Raw genomic sequence first — 27,867 nt, 5'->3', positions numbered from 1 at the left:
TTACTTTTTGTGGAAACAAAGGGTAACTATGTTGCCCTGGCCGGTCACAAACTCCTGGGCTCAAGCAATCCTCCTGCTTTGGCCTCCCAAAGTGCTGGGATTACAGGAGTGAGCCACCATGTTCAGCCTGGAAGTTAACTTTTATAAAGCAAAGAAAACAAAATTCCACTTTGTGTAATAGCGTGTATGACTTAAATTATGTATCAGTCTGTACTTGCAGGCACAGATTATTTAATATAAGTTAAATAAAATTGCTTTCCAAGTGTTTATTCTCCAATGATTTGGTGAAGACGAATTCCCATATTCTAAATAAAAAACTGCACATGCTGATAAGTCCTTTTCTGTAGTTTTATTGATTTTCATCTTTGTTTTCCTTCTTTATGAGAAACTCTTAGCATTTTACCTCTTAGGAATTTTCCTACCTGAATTTTTGGCTGTGCCAAAATAAAAATATAGGCTGCATTGAGGCACTATTTTAAATATTGTTATAAATATTTTTTAAATATACAATGTGCCCTTCAGAGTGATGAAGCCTTACTTATATAGATTCTTCCTTATTTGAAAATAATAATGACTATCACTTATAAAATGCTACATGATAGAAATTATTCATATTAGCATACCACTAGTCTTCCAGATGAAAAATGAAAAGTTAATACTTTAGGCCGGGCGTGGTGGCTCAAGCCTGTAATCCCAGCACTTTGGGAGGCCGAGACGGGCGGATCACGAGGTCAGGAGATCGAGACCATCCCGGCTAACATGGTGAAACCCCGTCTCTACCAAAAAATACAAAAACACTAGCCGGGCGAGGTGGCAGCGCCTGTAGTCCCAGCTACTGGGGAGGCTGAGGCAGGAGAATGGCGTAAACCCGGGAGGCGGAGCTTGCAGTGAGCTGAGATCCAGCCACTGCACTCCAGCCTGGGCGACAGAGCGAGACTCTGTCTCAAAAAAAAAAAAAAGAAAAAAAAGAAAAGTTAATAACTTTTCCAAAGTTACACAGCTAGCATTTAAACCTGATAGGCACAAACATATGATTTACACAGAATATTTTAAATGTATTCATTTGAATAATCTATTACTATGACAAATTGCCAATAAATCAAACGTGAGGATTCCTTTCCTTTACTGTTTGTAATAGAAGATCAACCTAGTAATATTCATATCTCTATTTATAACCCTGATATACAGATAAGCAGAGGCTTGTATTAGAATCATTTGGTAATTCCCTGGAAAAAAATTTGCATCACAATATAATTTTTTTAAAGAGCATCAATTTTGTATAAATAACTTTTTTCTTAGACTACTTGAGTAAAGATAATAATAATAATGATAGTTGTCATTTATTTATTTACTTATTTATTTTTGAGACAGAGTCTGGCTCTGTCACCCAGGCTGCAGGGCAGTGGCGAGATCTTGGCTCACTGCAAGCTCCGCCTCCCAGGTTCACGCCATTCTCCTGCCTCAGCCTCCCGAGTAGCTGAGACTACGAGTAGCTGGGACTACAGGCGCCTGCCACCATGCCTGGCTAATTTGTTTTTTGTATTTTTAGTAGAGGCAGGGTTTCACCGTGTTAGCCAGGATGGTCTCGATCTTCTGACCTCGTGATCCGCCCGCCTCAGCCTCTCAAAGTGCTGGGATTACAGGCATGAGCCACCGCATCTGGCCTATTGGGATTTTTAATGAGCCAGGTATTGGGCTAAATCCTTTATGTACATTGTTTATACACAACCACCACAACTCTGTGTAGAAGATATTCTATCTGGGTCCCAAATACCTGCTTTTAATCATTTCAGGAGAATGGCTGAATACCAAAGCACAAACACCAAAACAACTGAATAAAGAAAATGGGAATAAAGGTCAAATACACTGGCTCATGCCTGTAGTACCAGCACATACGGAGGCTGAGGCAGGAGGTTTGCTTGAGGCCAGGAGTTTGAAACCAGCCTGGGCAACATAGTGAGATCCCATCTCTACAAATACAATGTTTTTTGTTTGTTTGTTTGTTTGTTTTTTAATTAGCTGGGTGTGGTTGCATGAGCCTGTAGTCTTAGCTGCTCAGGAGGCTGAGGTGGAAGGAATGCTTGAGCCTAGGAATTCAAGGCTGCAGTAAGCTATGCTCATGCCACTGCACTCCAGCCTGGGTGTCAGAGACTCCATCTCTTAAAAGAAAAAAAGAAAGCCATTAATTCCTAGTAACTTGGTGTCAAACAGACTCCCGGTTGTTGTACTGAACTCAGTCAATATCTTTATTCAATTCTATTACTCTGAGTTTTTTCTTTTTCTTTTTTTTTGAGACAGAGTCTTGCTTTGTCACCCAGACTGGAGTGCGGTGGTGCAAACACGGCTCACTGCAGCCTGGACCTCCTGGGCCCAAGCCATCCTCCCACCTCAGTCCTTCAAGTAGCTGGAACTACAGGTGCACACCTTCACGCCTGGCTAATTTTTGTTCTTTTTGTAGAGATGGGGTTTCTCCGTCTCACCAGGGTGGTCTTGAACTTCCAAGCTCAGGTGATCCACCTGCCTCGACTTCCCAAAGTACTGAGATTACAGGTGTGAGCCACTGCACCTGGCCACTCTGATTTGTTAATGTAGCTAAAAATCCTAGGAAAATTTTTGTCTAGTTTTGTCTAGTTTAATCAGTTCTAAGGTTTCTAAATCATTTGGAAGCATATAACCCATACGTTACAAGAATTCTTAAAATCTCACTTATAAGATTAAGTGGTGATCACACCCACACATACTTGTACAAAGAATATGGTAATAAAGAATGAGAAATAATTGTAGTAATAATGATAATAATGATAATAATACAATAATTAAATATTAGGATAGTAATATTGGAATTGGAAGTTGTGCAAGTTGAAATGAAATTTCTGTCCTCAATTAAGAAGTAATAACTTTATATTACCTTAAAATATTAGAGGAAAAGCCATTTCACAAAGACTTCCTTCCCTTTGGCAAACTATTCTCCAGAATCCTAATAAGCTTTCACAGAAGATTGCTTATTATTTTTATTTTATTTACTTTACATTTCTAAGCCAAGAAAAATTATATAGGTCTTAAGTAGTTTTCCATAACAAACAGAAAAGTGTTGGGAGATAATTAAAAAAAAAAAAAGTGAACAATTAACATTTAAAATTTATATCAGTGGATTTTTGTGAACCAGCATTTAAAGTTTTCTTTGGGTAATCTAGAAATACGTTGTCCAAAAATCCTAATATTTTTTGTTGCATTTCCTATTAATATAAAAAAGAATATGTAATAAAAATTGAAAATATTTCCAATAAGACATATATCTTATTGGAAGAAGTAAAAAGTCATAGACAGAATAGAAATAAAATATTCATAAAAATTTTGGTGAGAGTTTCAAATAGAACAACCATAAATAGTGCATGATAAACAACTAAAAAGATTTTATCCATAATGTGCCATCCAAAAACACCTTTCAGGTCTCCCCTGATTGACCCTGAATGAAAATCTCACTTTAGGTGACAAAAAAAGGTTCATTAATGTTGCTCATGCATTTCAACATAAAAATGGAATGGAATCATTGACTACAGGTAGAAATGTGCAAAACTACTCAAGACAAATATGCTGCTTTGAGGCTACACATTTACTCCACTTTGTCTGCCAGCTTGATTTTTGAATTGGGCACTCATGGATAAAGGATATGTGATCTGAAAAAATACTGTGTGTCTTTTAAAAGTCAGTGTCATGTAATGTCATTTCTTTTGGCAAAATTTATGTTACACAGTATTAGAGCATGGGCTGAGCTACTATAACATGATGCATTAAAAACTGCACATAATGATTGCTATATGTGTCAGAACGATGAATTGTTATATCAAATACCTGTTCAGCTGTAAATAAGGTCCTCTGTAAGTCACTGACAAAAGGATTATATTCTTTTGTTGCTGATGTATAATTCCTATTGTTTAAAATGTGCAGCTCTCCAACATCCATGCTTTGTGACCTGTAGCCATTTAAGTTGTGTATTTAATACATACGTACATACATACAATAAGGACACGGCAAATTACAGAAAGCCACAATTAGAGGTATTTTTGTTCTCAAAAGTATTTTTCCTCCAAAGAAGAGACATACACATGGAGCTCTAATGGATTCTGTATCACGTAGAAAATCCCTTTGGTTGCAAGTAATGGAAATCTCACGATCAGTAGCTCAAACAAATAAGATTTGTTTTTCTCACACAAGGTGATTAGAGATAGGCAGCTGCAAGTTTGGTTCAACAGCTCAATGATGTGAGGACTGGCATCTCTAAAATTGTTGTCTTTCTGTCATAAATGAAAGATGAATTTTTAAGCTCAACTTATTCTATCTATTTTCATGAAAGAAGTAGGAAAGAGGCAGCTCCTCCTGGTATTTGTCCCTTTCATCAACAAATCCAAAGCATTTCCAGCAGCCACCTACTTATTTCCACTTATGCCCAATTGCCCAGAATTATGCACCTGGCTACATCTAGCTACAAGGAAAGTTGAGGAAGTTGACCCTGCAATGGAAGCAAGGAAGAAGAGTACTGGGAATGGCTACTGGGGTGAGCCAGTTAATACAATCTACCATAGGTGCCAATAACAACTTATAAATAGTGTAGAGGCCAGGTGTGGTGGCTCACACCTGTAATCCCAGCACTTTGGGAGGCAGAGGTAGGCAGATCACCTGATTTTGGGAGTTTGAGACCAGCCTGACCAACATGGAGAAACCCTGTCTCTACTAAAAATACAAAATTAGCCAGGTATGGTGACACATGTCTGTAATCCCAGCTACTTGGAAGGCTGAGGCAGGAGAATCTCTTGAACTGGGGAGGCAGAGGTTGCAGTGAGCCGAGACTGCATCATTGCACTCCAGCCTGGGCAACAAGAGTGAAACTCTGTCTCAAAAATAATAAATAAACAAATAACTAGGATAGAAAGCACAGAATAAGGAAGGCTTTAAAAAATGATAAGTCCATGTAGGAAAAAATATTTGTTTTTGAGGCAAGGTCTCACTCTGTTGCTGAAGCTGGAGTGTAGTGGGGCAATCTCAGCTCACTGCAGCCTCCACCTCCTGGGCTCAAGTGATCCTCCCACTTCAGCCTCCTAAGTAGCTGTGATTATAGGCATGTACCACCATGCCCAGCTAATTTTTGTACTTTTTATAGAGATGGGGTTTTGCCATGCTGCCCAGGCTGGTCTCAAACTCCTGGACTCAAGCCATCTGACTGCTGAGATTACAGGCATGAGCCACTGCACTGGGCCAGAAAAATATTTAATATTAACTTCTACCCCATACCATGCACAAACATGAATTCTAGATGGAATGTAGATCTAAATGTGAAAGTTAAAATAACAAAAATCTCTTTAAAATAAAACATAGGATAATATCTTCCTGATCTTTGCTTGTAGATGAATATTTCTTAAATAGGATATAAAAAGCACTAACTATAAAGACAAAAATGTAGTAGTTAGACTACTAAAACCTAAATCTAAAACTGAAAACTTTCGTTCATCGAACACACTAATCAGAGAGTGAAAGGGCAAGCCACAGAGTTGTATTAGTTCCAGTTTCTGGTTGTTATAAACAGTGCTCCCATGAACATACTTGTATATGTCTTTTGGTAAACATGTGTAAGCATTTGTGCTAGATACTTGGAGAATTTGTGGGTCATAGAGTATGCATATGCTCAGCTTCAGTGGACTCTACCACTGGTCAGCAGTAGCAGTAGCTAGATCAGCCTTCATAGAAGAGAGCCCATTCATAATCCCTGTATTAGTTATCTATCGCCACATAACAAATTACCCCAAAAGTTATCAGCTAAAAACAAGAAATATTTATTATCTCATAGTTTCTGTGGGTCAGGAATTTGGGTACTGTTAAGCTGGGTCCCTCTGCCTCAAGTTATCTCAAGAGATTGCAGTCAAGATGTAGTGTGGGGCTGTGGTCTCATCTGAAGGCTCAACTCGGAGGGATTCTCTTCTAAACTCGATCATGTTGTTGTTGGTAGGCCTTAGTTCCTCATCACATGGGCCTCTTTACAGGACTGCCTCATGACATTGCAACTGGCTACCCCCAGCATGAGCAACCCAAGAAAAAAATGAGAAATAGCACCCATGATGGAAGCCCTTTTACTAACCTGATATCAGAAGTGATAATTGTCACTTCTGCCATATTCTTTTTATCAAAATTGAGTTAATATAGAGAGGAGATTACACAAGGGCAAGAATGCCGGGAGGCAGGAATCCTTGATGGCCATCATACAGGCTGCCTACCACAGCTTGCACCCCTGCAGCTATGACTACTCTCTTCATAGACCAGCACTGAGGTAGCTGGGAAGACAGGCTGTTGACATCCATAGGACAAGTCATTCTGTCTACTTGGTTATTAAGTGTCTCCACAGAGGTAGATATTCTTCAGTGAGTATTCAGGAGACACAGAAATCACACACTTTATGTATACTCCTGGCCTCTTCCCTAGATTTCTTTTTCTGTGATTGCAAGTTTTGTTTCTTTTAGGTCTTTGATTTCTAAGTCTCTCCCGGGGCTCAGGGGCATTTCTGGAGTTGTCCCTCAAAAAGTGAGCACTTCTCTACCACAGTGGGCATGGTCTATATGATTCTCCCCTCTTAGTGTTTAACAGAATCTTCATAGGCAGTATCCTTACCCAACAGATACATCAGCATCATTAGATCTGCTGGGTCATGGCAAGTGAGCTTGCACTGAAGCCTAGACTGGAAGCAGAGTCCACTCTTGATCTGTGTCCCATTCAAAGCTGGCAGCATTCTGAATTACTGAATGAATGAACTGGAATGGTATTTCCAAGTGCAGTTACTACCCTACTTATTCAGAAAGTGATTCTGGGGCCAGGATTGAGGAATGGGTAGGTCAGAAAGAGAAAGAGGAAAAGCCAATGCAAAGGTGGGTTATTGAGTTTGCCCTTGCTATACATGACTGGTGCTTGATTCCATGGGATCATCTGAGGGCCTTATGGAATGTGTCTTAGAGCCATCTGCTGCCTGCAGAACTAAAGGGGAGTCACTGATCCATAGGCTCCTGTTCCCCTGTTCTGTTTCCTGTGTCTTGGGTGCACATGGCTTGGGCCTGAAGTAAGGCACTATCATGTTGTACTCATGCAAAGCCTGAAAGTGACTAGGTGCCACTGCAGGGGCTCCAGCAAGAGGCAGGACTGAAAGAATTTGAAAAGATGTACAAGTGGAAGGGAAGGAAGGGGATCTTTCTAGGTCTCTCAGGCATCTAGAGGTAATTATCAGAGATATTTCACAAAAATACACTTTTATCAATGATATTAATACTTCCTTATTTAAGTAATCTCTCTAGGGGTGTGTTCTCCAGTTGGCTACTTGGTTTTATTGAATAGAAATAAAATATCACAGTAACTGTACATTGAGTCCTGGAGCACTGCAGAAGGCTCCTTGCATACAGGTTGCTTCATAGTTCCAGGAGGATAAAAACATGACCAGTCTATTGTTTTTGTCAAAATTAGAAATCTATCTCAGTTCCACCCTTGATTTTTATTCTATGTCCTGTGCATCTACTAGGCACTGGGCATTAAGCTTGATGCTGGGGATACCAAGATGAATGTAATGTGGTCTCTAATCTTGAGGAACTTGGAGTCTAGTGGGAAAGAATGGTGTGAGGGGATGGCAAGAACTGTGAGTTCACAGCCCAGTAAGTTTATGGGGAAAACACCTCTCATTTGTAAGGGAGTCTTCAGTGTTCTTTAATAAAATACAGTTGACCTTGTACAACATAGGTTTGAACTGTGCAGGTCCACTTATACATAGATTTTTTTCAATAGCAGTAACACTGAGTATGCCTGCCTCTCCTGCTTTCTTTTCCTCCCACTCCAACTTCTTTCACCTCTACCAACCCCTCTTCTTCCTCCTCCTCAGCTTACTCAATATGAAGACACAAGGATGAAGACCTGTATGATGATGCATTTCCACTTAATGAATAGTAAATATATGTCTCTCTCTGTCTTTTTTTTTTTTTTTTTTTTTTTTTGAGACAGAGTCTTGGTCTGTCACCCAGGATGGAGTGCAGTGGTGCGATCTTAGCTCACTGCAACTTCCACCTTCCAGGTTCAAGTGATTCCCCTGCCTCAGCCTCCTGAATAGCTGGGATTACAGGTGCCTGACACCACACCTGGCTAATTTTTGTATTTTTAGTAGAGATGGGGTTTTATCATGTTGGCCAGGCTGATCTCAAACTCCTGACCCTAAGTGATCTGCCCACTCCAGCCTCCTAAAGTGCTGGGGTTACAGGTCTGAGCCACCGTGCACGGCCCCTCATGATTTTCTTAGTAACATTTTTTCTTCTAGCTTGCTTTATTGTAAGAATACAATACATCCTATATATGACATATAAATATGTGTTAATTGACTGTTTATGTTATTGGTAAGGCTTCCAATCAACAGTAGGCTATTAGTAGCTAGGATTTTGGTGAGTCCAAAGTTATATGTGATTTTCGACTGCACAGGGGGTTGACAACTCTAACCACTGTGTTGTTCAAGGGTCAACTATAGTGCCTCAACCTTCCAAGATTGGCAGAGCAAGAATTATCACTCCAAGAGGAGATGCTAGACTTTTCTTTTTCACTCAGTGCTGTTAATCTCTCAGATCTCTTCAACCCTAATCTCAAAGGTGGATGGACTTATCCCTTGTAAAGATCTTTATAAACTTATTCCTGTAGTTCCCCTGAGGCCAGGCTGGAATATTTAAACAGTATTCAATTAGGTTTGAGGATAACAGAACAAAAGGGTGCGAGACAGTGAGAAATGCAGCTCAGTTAGTTTCCATTTCAAATGCTGGAGGGTATCTCCCTGCCTAGATTCTGTAGGCCTCCCTACAGTTAGTACTCTCCTGAACTGACCTGAAATGACCTTCCGTCAGCCTACCTCCTCAGAATCCAGACCCAAAGGAGCAAAGCCCAGAGGAAGATAGTGTGTGTGGGGAAGTGGGGATTCAGGTTGTCTTAGTAGTCATCTTGCTGCGATGGGAAGTCTCTGTGACATTTTATTAAATGGAAAACAAAAGGAGTTTTCAAACAGCACTTATTTACATTCAAGAAATATTTATTAACTGCTGTGCATAAGGCTTTGCTACATATACAGTGGTGAATAAGTCAAACATGAGTCCTTTTCATACAAAATTATGAATCAGACATGAATTCAGCATGATATCATTAATGACAATTTGTACATTTTTATATTCATATGTATGTGAATTCTACTGTGCTGTTAGTTTCTTATTTGGGATCTCTTTCCAAAATGACTTATTCATTTAACAAACTTTATGTTGACAAAAAGAGTTAAACTCTGTAAAATATTTCAAGAGATTTATTCTGACCCAAATATGAGTGACCAATGGGCCGTGACATAGCCCTAGGAGATCCTGAGAACATGTGCCCAAGGTGGCCAGGTACTGGTCCGAGGTACCTCAGTGGCCAAATGTGCTTGGTTTTACACATTCTAGGGAGACGTAAGACATCAATCAATACATGTAAGATGTACATTGGTTCAGTCTAGAAAGGTGGGATGACTGGAAACGGGGGGTCATCCAGGACATAGGCAGATTCAAAGATTTTCTGACTGGCAATTGGTTGAAAGAGTTATTATCTAGAAATCAGGAATCAATAGAAAGGGGTGTCTGGGTTATGATAATGGCTTGTGGACACCAAGGTTTTATCATTCAGATGAGGCCTCCATGTAACAGGCTTAAGAGAGAATAGATTGCAAATATTTCCTTTTTTTTTTTTTTTTTTTTTTGAGACAGAGTTTCACTCTTGTTGCCCAGGCTGGAGTGCAATGGTGTGATCTCAGTTCACCACAACCTCCGCCTCCTGGGTTCAACTGATTCTCCTGCCTCAGCCTCCCGAGTAGCTGGGTTTACAGGCATGCACCACCATGTCTGGCTAATTTTGTACTTTTAGTAGAGACAGGGTTTCACCATGTTGGTCAGTCTGGTCTGGAACTCCCAACCTCAGGTGATCCACCTGCCTTGGCCTCCCAAAGTGCTGGGATTACAGGCGTGATCCACTGCACCCAGCCTGATTGCAAATATTTCTTATCAGACTTACAGAGTCTAATCTATTGGTCTTAAGGTCACTTGTTAATGGTCAGCTGTGCTTGTCTGATTCCCCCTGAGGCATGTCTGATTCCCCCTTCCCTTTATGGGCTGAACTAGTTTTTCAGGTTAACTTTGGAATGCCCTTGGCTGAGAGGAGGGGTCCATTCAGATAGCCCAGGGTGGGGTGGGGGTTTATAATTTTATTTTGGTTTACATTAATGTGGGGCTTAATAAGTACCAGCACTATCCTAAGCACTGTACAATTATTAGCTCATTTAAGTTTTTCATCATCTACATTTTACAGATGAAGAAACTGGGGCCTAGAGAGGTTAAGTAACTTGTCCAACATTACACAGTTAGTAAGATGCAGAGCTAGGATTTGACACCAGCCAGTCTAGTCCCAGGGTTCACATTCTTAACCACTACCATAAACTCCTGAAATCTGAAACAAGTCTTTCTGATTTTTATCCTTAAAGGCGAGGCCAAATCCCTAATCTTAACCCATAGACTCAAGAATACAATATAGAATGGTCGTCCCCTGGTATCTGTGGGGTATTGGTTACAGAACCGCTATGGATGTCAAAATTGATGCTTGAGTTAATACTGAAGGTCCCCAGTTGGCCCTAAGAAACCCACAGAAAAGTGGGCCTTGCCTATACGTGGGTTTCTGCATCCTGGGAATACTGTATTTTCCATCCATGTCTGGTTGTGGATGCAAAATCTGCCAATATGGAGGGCTGACTGCATTTATTGAAAAAAATCCTTCTAAGTGGGCCTGTTGCCAGAAAGTGGTCTCCATCCAGACCCCAGGAGCAGGTTCTTGTATCTCATACAAGAAAGAATTTGGGGCAAGTCCACAAAGTGAAAGGAAGTTTATTAAGAAAGTAAAGAAATAAAAGAATGGCTACTGCATAGAGCAGTGGCATGGGCTGCTTGACTGAGTATACTTACAGTTGTTTCTTATATGCCAAATAAGGGGTGGATTATTCACAGGCTTTCCAGGAAAGGGGTGGGGAATTCCTGGGACTGAGGGTTCCTTTCCTTTTTAGACCATATAGGGTAACTTCCTGGTGTTGCCATGGTATTTGTAAACAGTCAGGGTGCTGGTGGGAGTTTATTTTAGTATGCTAATACTTTATAATTAGCATATAATGAACAGTGAGGACAACCAGAAGACACTTTTGTCACCATCTTGGTTTTGGTGGGTTTTGGCGAGCTTCTTTACAGCATCCTGTTTTATCAGCAGGGTCTTTGTGACCTGTGTCTTGTGAAACAAGTCCTGCCAACTTCCCATCTTATCCTGTGACTAAGAATGCCTAACCTCCTGGGAACAGAGCCCAGCAGATCTCAGCCTCATATTACCCAGCCCCTATTCAAGATGGAGTTGCTTTGGTTCAAACACCTCTGACATGCCTGCACAATTCAAAAATGTTGTTTAAGGGTCAACTGTACACACAGACATAGATAAACTCACAAAGTGTCCTCCAGAGCCTGGGAATGGGCCCGGATACACACAATAGCAGTAGTAACAGAGGTCTTTTGGCTGCTGACATTCACTGATTATTGATTAATAATAAAGGCATAGATACAAATGCATAGATACAAATGCATAGATACAAAAGGCATAGATACAAATTAAATTAAATTACAATTAAAACAAAGAGAAAGGGGGCAAAAGGAGGGAGGCAGAGTTGGGGATTGGGGGGAAATAGCAGGTATTTGTATTGGGAAACCTAGTTTGAGAGAAACTCTTGCAAATTAGCACCACACTGAGCTCTGAGCTTCTTGAAACCAAAGCAAAAAAGGAAAATATGACGAGTTACATGGTTTTTGCTACCTAATCAAAGGAAAGACCGTAACAGTAGCAAAAGCCCTAGCTTCACCATCTTTTGGTTTGTGGCTTGTAGCTGCTGCTTTTGTGTGTTTATATGTGCGTGTCATTTTGCTTTGGTAAGTTTGCTATTGTGTTTTATCTACCCGTCCCTCCAGTATTTCACAGTGCTGCTGTGTCACTTGGAATTGCACTTCAGTATACCAGCCAGCAGAATAAAAATATTTATTGAATTTTGTGCCCACGGTGTACAAAACACAGGTGGAGGAGGTTGGGGAAGGAAGATTTATGGAAGACAAGATTCTTGCCTCTAAAGATGTTTATAATCCAGGATTTATAACTAGGAAGCTGAACAAAACCCTTGTGAAGGACCCAAACAATAATTTTAAACAGAAATATACTAAAAATAATGATGACTACTGGGTGACTCCAAAGCATCCAGGGAAGACTGAACAAGTGGAGTGAGTCATGGTAGACTTTGCCCAGTTTTGATCCTGGATTTAAAGTAAAGGCCTTGGGCTGGCAGGATAGAAAGGGATTCCAGGACCAGTCATGAAAGTGAAAATGAGTAAGTCAGGCATAGGGAAGGAAAAGGACAGTCATATAGGTGTCCTTGAAGGATGGTACCAAGAAATTTTAAAAAGGGGCTGGGCTCGGTGGCTCGCGACTGTAATCCCAGCACTTTGGGAGGGTGAGGTGGGCCTCACTTGAGGTCAGGAGTTCTAGCCAGTCTGGCCAACATGGTGAAACCCTGTCTCTACTGAAAATGCAAAAGAAAAAAAAAAATTATCTAGGCATAGTGGAACCCACCTGTAATTCCAGCTACTCTGGGGGCTGAGGCAGGAGAATCGCTTGAACCCGGGAGGCGGAGGTTGCAGTGAGCCGAGATCAAGCCACTGCACGACAGAGTGAGAATCTGTCTCAAAAAAAAAAAAAAAAAAAAAAAAAAAAAAAAACGAAAAGAAAAAGATAAAGAAAAGAAAAGCAATTGTAAAAAAGGGCGATTTTGTCCTGTATTCCTCAGGAGACTCTCAGGAAGGGACTGCTAGAGCTCACTGGTGATGTGCCTCATTTTATGCAACAAATATATTTTTGAACATTTAAAATAGTCAAATGTCGTTCAGCATCTACTATGCGCCAGACAATGAGCTAGGTGTTTTTTTTTTTTTTTTTTTTTGAGACGGAATCTCACGCTGTTGCCCAGGCTGGAGTGCAGTGGCACGATCTCGGCTCACTGCAAGCTCCGCCTCCCGGGTTCCCGCCATTCTCCTGCCTCAGCCTCCCGAGTAGCTGGGACTACAGGCGCCCGCCACCGCGCCCGGCTAATTTTTTGTATTTTTAGTAGAGACGGGGTTTCACTGTGGTCTCGATCTCCTGACCTTGTGATCCGCCCGCCTCGGCCTCCCAAAGTGCTGGGATTACAGGCTTGAGCCACCGCGCCCGGCCTGAGCTAGGTGTTTTAACCCTTACACCTAATCTGTAAAATGGGCATTATTATTTCCATTTTGTAGACTGATCAGCTGCGAGGCTAAACAGCATAGGTATCAGTGTTGTCTAGCTATTTATTAAAGGGTGGAACCCCGAATGTAAGCCGGTTGGTCTGATCAGGAAGCCCAAGCTTTTGTGTGCCACACACATTCTTGTAAGTTAAATATTTAGGATACACTAGAGGTGATTATTTGAGGAAGTTTTATTAGTTATTTCCTTTGAAAGCCACATTATCTACAAACCTTCTTGCAGGGATTTGAGGAAAAGGGCAAGGATTTTCTTGACTGCATGCATGATGGAAGTTTATTTCATTACACATGCATCACTTCGCCCCATTTGACACCAGATAATGGCATCGAAAATACCCTTAATACATTTTTTAGGTCACTCCGTCCGTTAAACAGATAATCCCGCAAAGCAACGTCCCAGAGAGACGTTAGTTTCCCCAAAGGCCCAGGCTGTGGAGACCGGGATAGCGTAACTTACGCCTGAACTAAAAAGGAGGGCAGTACGAGCTACAGGAGGGAACGTTCCACCAGGGGCAAGAGGGCGCGGGCAGCGGACTGCGGGTGCGGGGTACCGCCCTCCAGGAAAAAACCCGCCCCGCGGGGCGTGGCGGGGACGCCGGGCCGCGCAGCCTGCGCATGCGCCGGGTCGCCTGCCATGCCCATATAGCCACCGCCTCTGCGCGTCGCCCTCCACGGTTACCCCGGTTCTTCGCCCCTCCTTCCCGCGGCGCTCTAGGGACCATGGCCGAACCTCGCGTGAGACAGATCAAGATCAAGACCGGCGTGGTGAAGCGGTAAGGAGCCGTTAGCGGCGCCCTGCACCTCCTCTTCGTCGCCTCGTGGCGGCCTGCGAGGCTGAGCGGAGCGCAGGCCCGAGGCGGGCTCCGAACTCCAGGCCGCGCCCGAGCCCGCCGGCCTCGCACGCCGCTTCCCGTCCTCTCCACTCACTAGCCGCTCGGATTTGCGACGAGAGTCGGCGACGGGCCGGTCTCTCGGCGCCCGCTGTGGGGAGGGGGTGGGCCGCGGCCTGGGGAGGCGGGAGGGCGAGCCGGGCCCTGATGCCTTGCCTCCTGTGTGCGTGCGCCGGCGTCTCCTTGCTGAACTTGACCCGGGGAGGCGGATACCAGATGTGCTCTCAAGTGGACTTGAAAGCAGGCTCTGAAGTTTAGGGGGACGCCAAGGATCCTTGCTTCGTCAAAAAAGAGACCGTAGTGGAGCCGTGTGGCCTAACATGGCTGGCGTGACTGGCAGGCTTTGAGAACTGGGCCTGAACTTCTAGCACACTCAGCAAACTTAATGTGGCCTCACTTTCTCCAGTCAGACTCCCCGAAGAGGCTGTGAGATGTTCTTGAAATAACCTGTGAACCAGGAGTATCTGAGACAGGTATTAATTTAGAAAGTTTATTTTGCCAAGGACGTGCCCATGACACAGCCTCAGGAGGTCCTGATGACATGTGCCCAAGGCGGTTGGGGCACAGCTTGGTTTAATACATTTTAGGGAGACCTCAGATATTAATCAAAGTGTAAGGTGTACCTTGGTTCCCTCCAGAAAGTCGGGACAACTGGAAGGGTGGGGGGCATCCAGGTCATAGATAAGAAACAGATGGTCGCATTCTTTTGAATCTTTGATCTGCTTTTCACTTAATACACGGTTTACATGTGAGAGGGGTGGAAGAATAGTCACTTATGCCTTAGTCTGCTAAATGAATCTGCGATTTTACATATACAGTAGGGCAGAGGAAGCAGATACCCAGTTGTCTCAGGTGGGTAGGGGCTGACTTTGAGTTCTGTCCTTTGCCCCATATCTGTGAAGATAAGCTATCAATTTCCAATGCCAGGGTGAAATACAACAGAACTGTTTTAGAATGAAGATCATGAGGCCCACAGGAATTTCCTTGTGGGCAAATCGTCAGGGAGGTATTTAGCTTTCTTTTTTTTTAAATCTTTGTGACTCTTATTCAGAAATAAAATGAGAGACAGGTTTGCTTGATGCAATTCCTAGCTTGACTTTTCTTTTTGGCTTAGTGATTTTTGGGGTCCTGAGATTTATTTTTCCTTTCACAAACTTATGGGTAGTGCAGTCCTGTAATTTGCTCAAATTCCTGTAAACCAAAAAAGTTTACCTGAGACAGGTCTCAATCAATTTAGAAGTTTGTTTTGCCGGGGTTAAGGATATGCCTGTGACAGCCTCAGGAGGTCCTGATGACATGTGCCCAAGGTGGTCAGGCTACAGCTTGGTTTTATACATTTTAGGGAGACGGAAGACATCAATCAATACATGTACCATGTACTTTGGTTTGATCTGGAAAGGCAGGACAACCCAAAGGGGGCTGGGGGCAGTTCCAAGTTATAGGAGGTTTTCCAATTGGCAATTGGTTGAAAGAGATTGTCTTAAGACCTGGAATCAATACAAGGGAATGTGTCTGGGTTAAAATAAAGGGGTTGTGGAGATTAAGGTTCTTATTAGGCAGATGAAGCCTCCAGGTAGCAGGCTTCAAAGAGACTAGATTTCTGATGTTTCTTATCAGACTTAAAAAGGTCCCAGACTCCTAGTTAATTTTCTCCTGGATCAGGAAAAAGACCTGGACAAGGAAGAGGATTCTCTACAGAATGCAGATTTTCCCTGTAAGAGAGATCTTTGCAGGGCCAACTCAAAATATGTAAAAGATATCTATTTTAGAGTAAAATGCTTTTATTTCTTTCAGATCCTGCTAGCTGTCCTGTGATGCCATATTAGAGTAAGGCTGGAATTTGGTGTCTTATTGCTACAAAAAGCCTTAAGATCTGTTTTAATGTTAATGCTGCTCAATTGTTCCTGAGTTCCAAAGGGAGGAAGGTATAATGAGACAAGTCTGACCCCCTCTTCGCATCATGGCCTGAATTAGTTTTTCAGGATAACTTTAGAACGCCCTTGGTTGAGAGGAGGGGTCCATTCAGACGGTTGGGGAGCTTAGAATTTTATTTTTAGTTTACACTCCTGAGTGCTGGTAGACACTTCAATGTTCATTAGAACTTTATTGTTCAGACCCAAGAGGAGCAAACTTTTTGATGAAGTATTCCAAGAGAAAAGATAAACAGACTTCTGAAGAAGCAAGTTATTCTGTTGTAGTAATGTCTACTAAAGAAACCAACTGGCTTCTTCCTGTCTGCCCACCTTTCCTTTTTTATTGGTATTTCCACCAGAGGAAGGACAAGGCAAAAGAGAGAATGAATTCATTTTTTAAGATAATGCTTCTGAGTTTTAGCACAGCATCCCACTGTACTTCCCTGGAAGCTTTATTGCCAAGGCAATAAGGAGACCGTGTGAGTAGGAGTTAAATGCACAGCCATTTCTGAAGTGAGACTGCTTGGGTTCAGATCTTAATTCTTCCCTTTATTGTATGTTGTGGAATATATTACATTGTGCTGTGCCTCTTCTACCTTATTTGTAAAATAGCGCAAGGACCCAACTCATGCAGTTGTTTGCAAGAACTGCCTGCTGTACTGTTTAATACAGTGTGTGGCAAATAGCAAGTGGCTAGTAAATGTTAATAATACTGTTTGGATTCCTATTTTACATATGAGAAACTGAGGTTTCATGAAGTTAAAGAAAAAAAAATTTTGTCTAAAGTCACACTACTAGTTAGTGGTAATACAAGGAAAAGGACCAAGGTTTCAAATCTACAACTTTCTTCTTTAAGCTACAGTGCTCCCGTAAAGAGTATTTTTAAAATTTGTAGTAGGAAGGGAATTGAGATGTATATTTGGAAATATAAATAATCCACCCTATCCCTCAGCTCAGAGTTCTTTTGTTCACTTTTACCAGACTTACTTGGGTTATGTCATTTTAGTCAGTATATTTGGCGGAACTATCAGGGTGTGTTGCAGAGTGCTGTAGAATGAAAGTCATGAAAAATGACTTCTAATGGTAGTTTCCCATTCATTTACTTACATGACCTTGACATTTCTCATTCCAGTGATCTCTACTAGTTTTATAAAATTACTTAGTTCAAGTAGTTATATGCTTACAGTACATATTCTAGAGAAAATACTCATTGAGATTATTATAAACTAAGTTTTTGACTTTCAGAAGTTCTCAATGCTTATGTAAACTGCTTAGAAATAAATTTATCATTTTATGAAACATGGTCATAGTTTACTATTATCTCAAATTGCTTATAAATTAATGAAAATGTCTCCCATACATTTTAAAATGACTTCTGTGTTGACATTTGGGGTTATAGTTTCCCACTTATGTATTAAAATGCAATTAAAGAAAAACCCCTAAAACTTCTGTTTTAGCTGCTTTTTACTCCCATTTTGCCTTGGTATATCACCGTCTAACTCCATAAATATTGTCCCCTACAGTCTTTTTTTATTTTTCTCCTGAAAATTATTTTACTATGACTCTTTCCATCTTCTGCCTTAGTATCCTATTTTTATTTTATTTTATTATTACTTATTTTTATTTGAGTTCTGGGATACATGTGCTGAACATGCAGTTTTGTTGCATAGGTATACATGTGCCATGGTGATTTGATGCACCTATTGACCCGTCGTCTAGGTTTTAAACCCTGCATCCTATTTTAAAAAATCTATATTTTATGTCAGCAGAGAAAAAAATAGATGAAGCAGCAATGGCAACATATTGATAATTGTTGCAGTGAATGATCATGGGGCTTCAATATTCTTCTGTACGTAAGTTTAACATTTTTCATGATAAAAAGGATCTAAAAGATAATGCTTTTTTCCTCCTCTCTCCAAAATTAGTTTCAAAGATATCTTAATTCATGATTCAGACATGTTCTTGGTTTTGTAAAAGGGATTCAGTTCATTTTTTTTTTTTTAATCAATGGTTTAGAAACCTATTCTCAACACTCTTTTAAATCTGTTCTTGACACTCTGTTTCTGGTTAGATGTTCATTTTCCATAGCACCATTTATCTTCGGAAGTCACAACCTTTATTTGGAAGAAGAGATTTAAAGTCATTATTCATGCCCCAGATCCTTCAATTTTCTCTCTAGAAATTGAGAGCAACTAGAAATTATATTCTAGGTATTTGTCCTAGAGTTCAGTTTGGGTAGGCTATACTAGAAAGGGTGGATTAATTTAGTTTCTAATTAGATCTGCTGGAACACTTCAGGTGACTCAGAAGTTCCTGATAGTTGGTCTGAGGAAGAAATGTGGACAGGCAGGTTGAATGTTAGGGGAATACAGAAACAGGCAATAAATAGATGATGGTATTTGGCATCAAGGAGATCCAGCCATGCGTGGAAGATGGTCATTTCAGCTGGTCATTTCAGCATGTTGGCAAAATGGCAAAGGTGACCTAATGGATAACAGCCCACATTAGAAAGTAGAAACAAGTTTCAGGGCCAGTATTTTTAGGCCCTGGGAAAATAGGCAAGAAGTTTACAGTGAGTGTCCTGTTCCTAGAGAAACTTTGTTACCTTGTACAGTAAAAGGCAAAGCATCTGATTTCTGGGAAGTGAGTTTCAAGAGAGAGAGGTTGGATTACTGGGAATAAAGAAAGAGTGTAGATACTAGGAATGGCTTAGAAGGTGAGAGTTGGACAGAATGAGGCTGAATTGGTGCTAAGTCTCTGACTCTGAGGGCTCCTTAAATATCTTCCTCCCAGCAACAAGATTTTAATAGTTTTATTGTTATTTTTAGTTGACACATACATATTTACAGGGTACCCTGTGATATTTTGTCACATGTATGCTTTTTTATTTTTCCCGAGGACTAATTCTTACTGTGAAACTAGAGAAATGTATATAATAGAGGCTAGATGGGTTATTTTATTATTATTATTTTTATTTTTTCCGAGACAGAGTCTCACTGTGTCACCCAGGCTGGATTGGAGTGGTGTGATCTCGGCTCACTGCGGCTTCTGCCTCCTGGGTTCATCCCTGCCTCAGCCTCCCAAGTAGCTGGAATTACAGGTGCCGGCCACCATGACCGGCTAATTTTTGTATTTTTTAGTAGAGACAGGGTTTTGCCATGTTGGCCAGGCTGATCTTGAACTCCTGACCTCAGGTGATCTGCCTGCTGTGGCCTCCCAAAGTGCTGGAATTATAGGTGTGAGCCACCATGCCTGGCCCTAGATGGGTTATTATACTAAGTTTCTTTGAGCAGCAGCCTTTGTTCACATGTGACTCACTGGTAGTAGGTATTAGCTGGCAGGTTTGGGTGTGTCTGGCTCTTTTTTTTTTTTTTTTTTTAAAGATTTGGATCTGTGTTATTATCAGATTGCTAGACCAGTTGATATCTGTGACAGGATCACAACTAACTAATCTGGCAGCCCTAGCAGAGAGTTACCAAATAATACTCAGTTTTTTCCCCCAGCACAGAACTGTTGAACACTCTGTTTTTTTGGGGGGAGGTGGGGAGCGGGGGGATATCTAGGTGGCATCAATTATCCCAGTTTGCCTGAGACTGAGGGGTTCCCCAGGATGTGGTTTCACTGCTAAAAGTGGGAAAGTCCCAGGCAAACCGGAATGATTGCCCCTCTTCTGTAACTAGCGAACATAGCTCTGTTTTATGTGTTGTGTGATTTATTTGGAGGCTATTTGCAGGTAGTACAACTGTATGTTGTACCTTAATTTAAAACTTAAGTGCATGGTGTAAATGTGAATCATTGACAGAGTAGCTTTTGTTCTGTATTTAAATTATTAATGATTTAGAAAATAATTTTTACTAAAGTAGGAGAAAATATAGAATTGATATTTTCTAAATGTAGTATTTCAGCTAAGTGACTTATATCCACCAAAAGTTTCCAAGTGGGATTTGTGTTTACAAAAAAGTTTGTTTTTTATTAGACTTGTGGTAAATTCAAGAAATTATTCTACAAGTAAAAAACACTCATAATAATTTAACATAAAAGATTATTTAACTTTAAAGCCAACTTACTTTCAATAAAGCCTGTTAAACTAGCTCACTGATGAGTGAATGAATTGATTAAAAATACTTTCTTAAATATATCTTTTTATAACCATTTTGGATTGGTAATGGCTTAAAATCCAATGTGAACAAAGAATGTTAGGGCATTGGAAATAGCACTGACATTGGCCCATAGTTTTCTTCTGATTAAATGAAAGTGACACCAGTAGATTAGAATGAGACTAGGACAATTCACACTGCAATTGTGTTAGTTTAACTTTAACAATCTTTTAACACTCTTGTTTAAATGTAGCTGACATACCATAATTACAAATCTACAAGCCTTGATTATAGAATTTTACATCATGAACCTGTGGGGAAATTGTATTGATTTTTTTTTTTGTTTAATAAAGCAAGCATTGTTCCCAAACCATGGCATCTTCCCAAGTTTGTTTATATCTACATCTCTCATATACAACTGTGTATGGTGTATATGCTATGTGTAGCAGGCATGAAGACAACATAAAAGGTATGTAAAATCTCTACACTATTAGTTCAATATGTATTATACTGATATAAAAAGTGAAGAATGCAAATAACACATATACTTAAGTAGACATAAAGTTTCCCCCCATTAGCTTTAGCTGTTTATATACTTCTTATATTTAAAGCAATGATGCATAGAAGTATGGTGGACAGTATGTGGGAGAGGTTAAGAACATAGTCCTGTAAATTATTCCTGTAAGATTTGCTAGCTTTGTTTTCTTTTCTCCTCTTTTACACTGTACCCCATTGCTAAGTTCAGCCAGATGGCTACCTTCCTCCTTTGAAATTTAGCTAATTCCTTTAGGAATTTCTGTAATGTATTCAGTTCTCCAAAGTGGTGGTCAGAGGCCATGTCAAAATGGATTGCAGGTGGTCAGCTCTTCACCGCATTCTGCCAACTACTTGGCAAGTAGTCACTCTTAGGAGCAATATAGCAGGCAATCAGACGTCTCTGCAAGCTGGAAAGGGAGAAGGCTAAGGCCTCTCATCATCACAGTTTTCCCAACACAGGGTATTTTATTTTCCAGGTTGAATGTGGAGATGAAAGATCCTTTGCCCTGTGTGTGTATGGGTGTTTTGTTTTTTTCATTGTATTTTTTTGTTTGGTTGGAAATTTTGAAAATCTGTAATAAGCAAGGTTGGAAAATTTTATTAATAATGCCAGTCTAAAACTCTTAAGACAGTAAATGCTTAGATATGTGATGTATGTGATGGCTATTCTAGTATTCTACTTCCAGTAATACATTTATAAAATAACATCATAATGTTCTATTGTGATGTTGTGTCCAAATAGAACTGATTTTTTTCTCTTAGTGACTTGTCATAGGTCTAACTAATCCAAAGATCACTCATTTAGCAGCCTCATTCAGAACCTACATCTTACTGTCTTTGAATCATCTGGTGTGGTGTTGGCACATAATACTCAGTAAAAGTCTTTGCAATGAGCAGATGAAGGAATGAAATCTTCCTTTATAAGGATTTTGAACCTGATCGGATAAGCAGTAGAGAGCCACTGAATCAATTACTGTATTACAGCATAATAGTTACTATAGTTATTTATTCTTGCAGTGAGAGTTAAACAGATGGGCTCCCAGCCTCCACTTACTACACATTATTACGTATGTGACCCTGGGAAAGTTACTTAGCCTTTAAAAGCCCCAGTTTTCTTAGCTGGAACATGGGGTTAATGAAAGTACCTTTTTTTTTTTGTATTGTTAGGAGAATTAAATAAAGTATCATGTAAAGCACTTAGCCCAAATGCCTGATATGTAGTCAATGTTCAATAAATGCTAACTGCTCTCATTTTTATCATTAAAGCCTATCTTCGTTCATTTGTGCTGCTATAAAAAAATACCTGAGGCTGGGTAATTTATAAATAATAGAAATTTATTGCTTATAGTTCCAGAGACTGGGAAATCCAAGATGAAGAGGCCAGCAAGTGTCTGGTGAGGGCCTGGTCTCTTGCTTCTGGGATGGTGTCCTGAACACTGTCTTCACATGGCAGAAGGCATTAAAGGGCCCAAGGCTGTGTGAAGCCTCTTTTATAAGGGCCTTCATCCCATTTACAAGGGAGGAGCCCTCATTACCTAATCACCTTCTAAAGGCCCCATCTCTTAATACTGTAGCATTGGAAATAAAGTTTCAGTGTGAATTTTGGAGGGATACAAACATTCAAACCATAGCAGCAGCAGCATCTTTGTTACTTTTCTGTAGATTATCAACAGTGTGGATGAGGACTTAAGGATGAATGGTTACTGATCCCCAGGAGAGACCGTGGAACTTGCTTTAGTTTAAATTGTGATAAAACCTTGTGTTTTAGTTGCTTGTTCTGTTCACTGATTGTCTGTGGAGGGAGAAAGGAAGAGTATGAACCTTGTGTTTTTGAGTAATTTCTAAGACTTTGTAATGATCTTTTTGTGATCATTGCTGAGGCAGTGATTCCCTACCCCCAAGGCCCAGCAAAAAAAAATCTTCAGTTTATATCAATTATTTGTACTTTTAATGCTTAAAAAACACTGTATCTGTATCATTAGTACAATGTGACAAGGCCAGTTTTGCTTTTTTATTGGACTATCATTAAGTTTATTGTAGGGAAGAGTAGTCAAGTGAGTTTTGCAGAAACTCAATCTATAAATGATTCACACAATGATTACAAGACATTGTTACAATTCTAGTGCTGGATTATAGTTATTTCCAAATCCTCCTTAATGTTTTTTAATTGAGTTCTCTGTTTGTTGTTGTTGAGATCCTTTCACTTCCACAAGTATGTTATGGAGCTCTGTGTGTGTGTGCGTGTGTATTCTAACCCAGGGTTTATTTGTCTGTAAAGGACATTGGAGCAAGTAGGCATCAGCTTTTTCATTAAATGTTCCTCAGCTTCTGAATAATACTAATGTCATGATTTTAATAAGTCATTTGTTGCCTGAAATACATTTGTACTCTATGAAATTTTTGAAGACCTACAAGTCTGCAGAAGTGTATTTGAACTTACATTACTAGTATAGTATTGTAATTTTGATCTCCAAATCTGCAATGTTAAGTTCTGAAGACACTGCACTATATCAAAGTATACAAAGATTTTCTTAAGGCCAGAAAGTTCTTCGTATCTTTTCAAAGGGATGATGTCTAATAATATCATTGCTTTTCACAGAATTGTTTTTCAACAAATAGACACTTAATAGATATTTGTCAATTGAGTTAAGGACTGGAGGAAACCAGAAAAGGGTTTATGAGGGGGAAACACATCAAGAGACTGGAAATAAAAGTTTGCTTTATAAATGAAAGTGAGAGACTTAGAAATGGAGAAAGAAAAGAGAAACAACCTCTCAAGTAATAACCACCCTCAAATAATTAGACATTTTTCAGGATAGTATTTTTATTTTATTGGAGATATAAAATATACGAAAATATATCAAGGATTTGTTTAAAAGCAACAATTTTACATTTTTTAAACTAGGAAGAGACTAGTCTATTGTGGAAAATTTAAAAATTATTACAGTTCTATCAAAAAGTTTTTGTAGTTTACCTAGAATTAACTAGAATAGACTCTTTAATTCTAGTTTAATAGAGGGGTGTGTGTTTGTGTGTTTAACTGCCTGATAAGTTACATAGACTAATCCATTCCAGGTTATTATTATTATTATTTTATAACTTAAGAAAAATAGTAGGAACATAGGTATGTTGAAATCTCATGGGGATTAGGTGGTATTTCAGGGAAACAAAATAGCAAAGGTTTTGTCCCAGTCCTTAAGGAATTTGTACATTGTTAAGTTATGCAGTATACATGTAAATGAGGATTTATTCCTAGAACTTCAAGTATGAGTGCACTAATGTATTTTTTCATTCTCATTTTAATGGGTATTTAGTTTAGTTTTCTTTTTTTTTTATTATTTTTTTGGCCCTAGTTTTTCCCTTGTACAAATGGTGCTACAATGTACATTGTTATGTATGGCTCTTAGAAGACATATATAATGTTGAGCGTAAGGCAGAACTTCTCAAAGAATGGATTTCAGGTGTGTGGAAGTGTATCTCTTCTCAGCTATAAGGATGGCCAGGTGTGACCAAGAGCAGCCATGAGATACATGGGGGAATAGTCATTCAGACAGAAGAAAGAGCAAATTCAAAGACTTGAAAAAGGGAAAGATTGGCCTGTTTGAGGAGCAGCAACCAAGTGAAGGAGGGGAAAAGGGGTAGGAGATTCAGAAAAGTAGGAGGGAGCGGGTACAGGTCTTAGAAGGACTTCATGTAAGGACTTGGGCTTCAGATGTCATCATCTCTATGAGAGTTTCCTGGCTATGTCCAAAGTTAGTGCTCCCTTTTCTGTGTTACCAGAGAACTTTGTAGTTTTCACTATGATAGTACTAAAAATACATTAAGCTATTGGTTCTATTTACTAGGCTGGTAGCTTCCAAAGTATGGCCTAGGAACCCCTTGGGGTCCCTAACACCCATTCAGGGGTTCTGCAAAATAGAAATTGTTTTTATAGTAACTAAGACATTATTTGCCCTTTTCACTTTCATTTGCTCACGATTGTACAGTGGAGTTTTTCAGGGACTATGTGATGTTTGATACTGCAACAGATTGAATGTAGAAGCAGATACGAGAATCCACCTGCTTCTATTTCAGACATAAAGATCTGCAAATATGTAAATAGTGCCCTTTTCCTGTTTTTTTATTGTTTTGTTTTGGAAAATAAGATAATTTTTCACAAAATAGGTTATTTTTGGTAACATTGTAGTACATTAATTTTGTTATTTTAAGTAAGTTAACATTTAAAATTTTCTAACTTTAAAAACAAATATTTAAAAAATTTCTGTTTTTAATTTCTAATACAGTAAATATTAATAGAGGTAATTCACATAAACAAAGCTCCTTGGGTAGAGTCCAGATTCAGATCACATCAGGCAAGATGTTTTCTTGTTTGGAATGGAGAATTTAAATTGGGATGGCTAGCAATGACTTTTGAGTTTTGTGGAAAAAGGAGACAGAGTTTTGAGTTGTTTTTGGTTAATTCTAACAGAAGATAAGAAAGCACTGTAATACTCTATATTATTGGTGAATAAAGTGTTTCACATATGTATTTTATTATTGGCTGGGATTTAATCCTTCAAGTGCTAAAAGTATTTTTAAAGATACCTTTAAGAAAAAATTTCCCCAAATATATACTTGCTTCATCGAATTACATTGAAATTTTCTATAAATTAGTTTTTTTTTTTTCTGAATATTGCTGTAAACTTTTTAAAGATAGATAAACAGAGTTAAAAATAAAGATGGGAGATTTAAGTGTGCTTTAAGGAATGAGTCCAAGTTAGTTACCCCAACAGTATTTTCTTTCTTTGGATACTGATTGTATAGAATTGAATTAATCTTAATCCTTGGTTTATGCCACATACTCATTATTGGTCCATGCATGGCCCTCATTTGTTTGCTGTATGCCTGTATTTATTACTTTCAAGTAGTGTGTTAATAACGTGAGCCCATCACCTAACACAAGAAGTAAAACAGTGATAATAACATCTGATTTTGTGCTATTCCCCCACCTGATGTAACTACTATTTTTAATCTTGTGTTTATTATTACCTTACTTTTTAAAATATAAATTTTTTGTGTGTTACTAAAAACGTGCTATTTACTTTTAGTTATTTTTTACTTTGTAAGAAGGGCATTTTCTGGGACTTACCATTTTTCACCTATGTTGGTAGGATTCAGCCCTAAATTTTTGCTCATAGGTACAGTACATTTTTTTTTATTGTTGTGTAATATTCCATTGTTTGATAATACCACAATTTATCCATTCCTCTTATTGATTAGTGTTTGGAATGTTTCACTTATTAACTGTGTTTCTATGTACATTCTTTTTCATGGCTCCGTTAATTATGTCTGAGGGTTTTTCTTGGGTATATACCCAGGAATGAAATCGTTTGGTCATAAGTATGAATATTCTACTTGTAAGATGCATGTCTTAGTTCAAGCTGCCCTAACAACATACCATAGACTGGGTGACTTATAAATGACAGAATTTATTTCTCAAAGTTCTGGAGGCTGGAAGTCTGAGACTTAGGGTGCTAGCATGGTCATATTCTGGTGAAGGCTGTCTTTGGGTTGAGGACTACTGTCTTCTCATTGTATCCTTGAGTGGTGGAAAGAGATCTGGAGAGCTCTCTGAGGTCTCTTTTAGAAGGGCACTAATCTCATTCATGAGGGCTCCACCCTCTTGATTTCATTACCTCCCAAAGACCCCATCTCCTAATAGCGTTACATTAAACGTTAAGATATATGAACTGGGGTGTGGGAGTTGGGAGGAAGGGATGGGCACACAAACATGTAGTCCCTTGCAGTGCCAAACTTCCAAAGGGATTGTACCCTTTTATGTTCCCAACTGCATTATGTGAGAGTTCCTTTCATTAATCCACATCCTCTCCAAGACTTGATAAACTTCTTAATTTTACTCCATTATACTGTCTTTCTTTAGGTTTGCATTTTGGAAAAAAATTGTTTTGCTTATCTTTTTAAACAAGCATCTCCAAGATAAAAAGCGAAAGAAAAAGAGAGGGTGTGAGGCTCCCGACCCACACTCACTCACTTAATCATCTTCTTCTGCCTTGTTTAGAATGATGTACATATATACCTTAGACAACCCAGAGTTTTTCCCTGGTGGAGAGGGGAGTCTTTCAACCCTACCTGTTTCCAGGACTGTGCACTTAGTGAAGGGTGTCTGGAGAGTGAGGGGAGGCCTATAGATAGTGGTTTGTATACTGTGTCCTGAAAACCCTCTTGGTGCTCTGTTTTTCAGGAGCTGAAACCAAGGAATGCCAATAATAATACTTTTTAAGTGGTTCTTTTCATTATTGTTAATTAGACTTATGGTACCTTGACTTCTTAAGTTTGGCATAGCATTTCTAAAGAAAGATTGAATTATTTGTTGATAATGTTGTTCAGTTTTTAACCTAATACCATGTGGTTTATAATTGTGAATGCCATAGATTTAAAAATCTGGCAGATTATACCCCTAATCTTCTCTGCTTGTCCCCAGCACTACTGCCACAATTAAAAAGTACTATTTTCTTAAAAAAGAAAATAAATAGACCTTACAATTGATATTTTTATTTTCTACATATTAATCTTTTTAAAGTATGCTAGCTTTTTTAGTATTACATTAAGTAGAAGTGGTCTCAGGAGACAACTTTGTCTTTTATTTTAGTTTATAAATAGAATAATTCTAATACATTTCTTTTAAATGGGCAATATGGTATATAGTATTTGGTGATGACTGTCTTCATTGCAAACATCTAGTGAACACTCTGGCTACTTCCACAGTAATTTTTATTTTCTTGATAACTACCTGTATTTTCATTTCAGTATCTGCTGTCCTTCCCCACATGCATATAGCCTGTGTTCTTTGAAGGAAAGTGCATCACCTACAGCAGCTTTGGGGGCCTATCAGACTTATTAAAGGCATTAAATTTTCCTGCCCACAGAAACTGATTCTGCTTGGTCATGTGATTTAGAATAATATAAACAGGATACATTTCAGAACTCTTGCTTAGAATTC

The 27,867-nt window shown here is 39.3% G+C and overlaps 1 protein-coding gene across 1 annotated transcript in view; it reads left to right on the top strand.

The window, feature by feature from the left end:
* Positions 1-14,057: 14,057 nt before the first annotated feature.
* Positions 14,058-27,867, top strand: part of TBCA (tubulin folding cofactor A) — a 91,111-nt gene continuing 77,301 nt past the window's right edge. Inside the window, exon 1 of the mRNA XM_001107593.5 lies at positions 14,058-14,203. Within this exon, the coding sequence (XP_001107593.3) occupies positions 14,151-14,203 (53 nt within the window). The 5' untranslated portion in view covers positions 14,058-14,150. The remainder of the gene's footprint in view (positions 14,204-27,867) is intronic.

The sequence above is a fragment of the Macaca mulatta genome, chromosome 6 (genome assembly GCF_049350105.2).
Source record: "Macaca mulatta isolate MMU2019108-1 chromosome 6, T2T-MMU8v2.0, whole genome shotgun sequence".
NCBI lineage: Eukaryota > Metazoa > Chordata > Mammalia > Primates > Cercopithecidae > Macaca > Macaca mulatta.
This window is presented reverse-complemented; position numbering and strand designations above follow the sequence as displayed.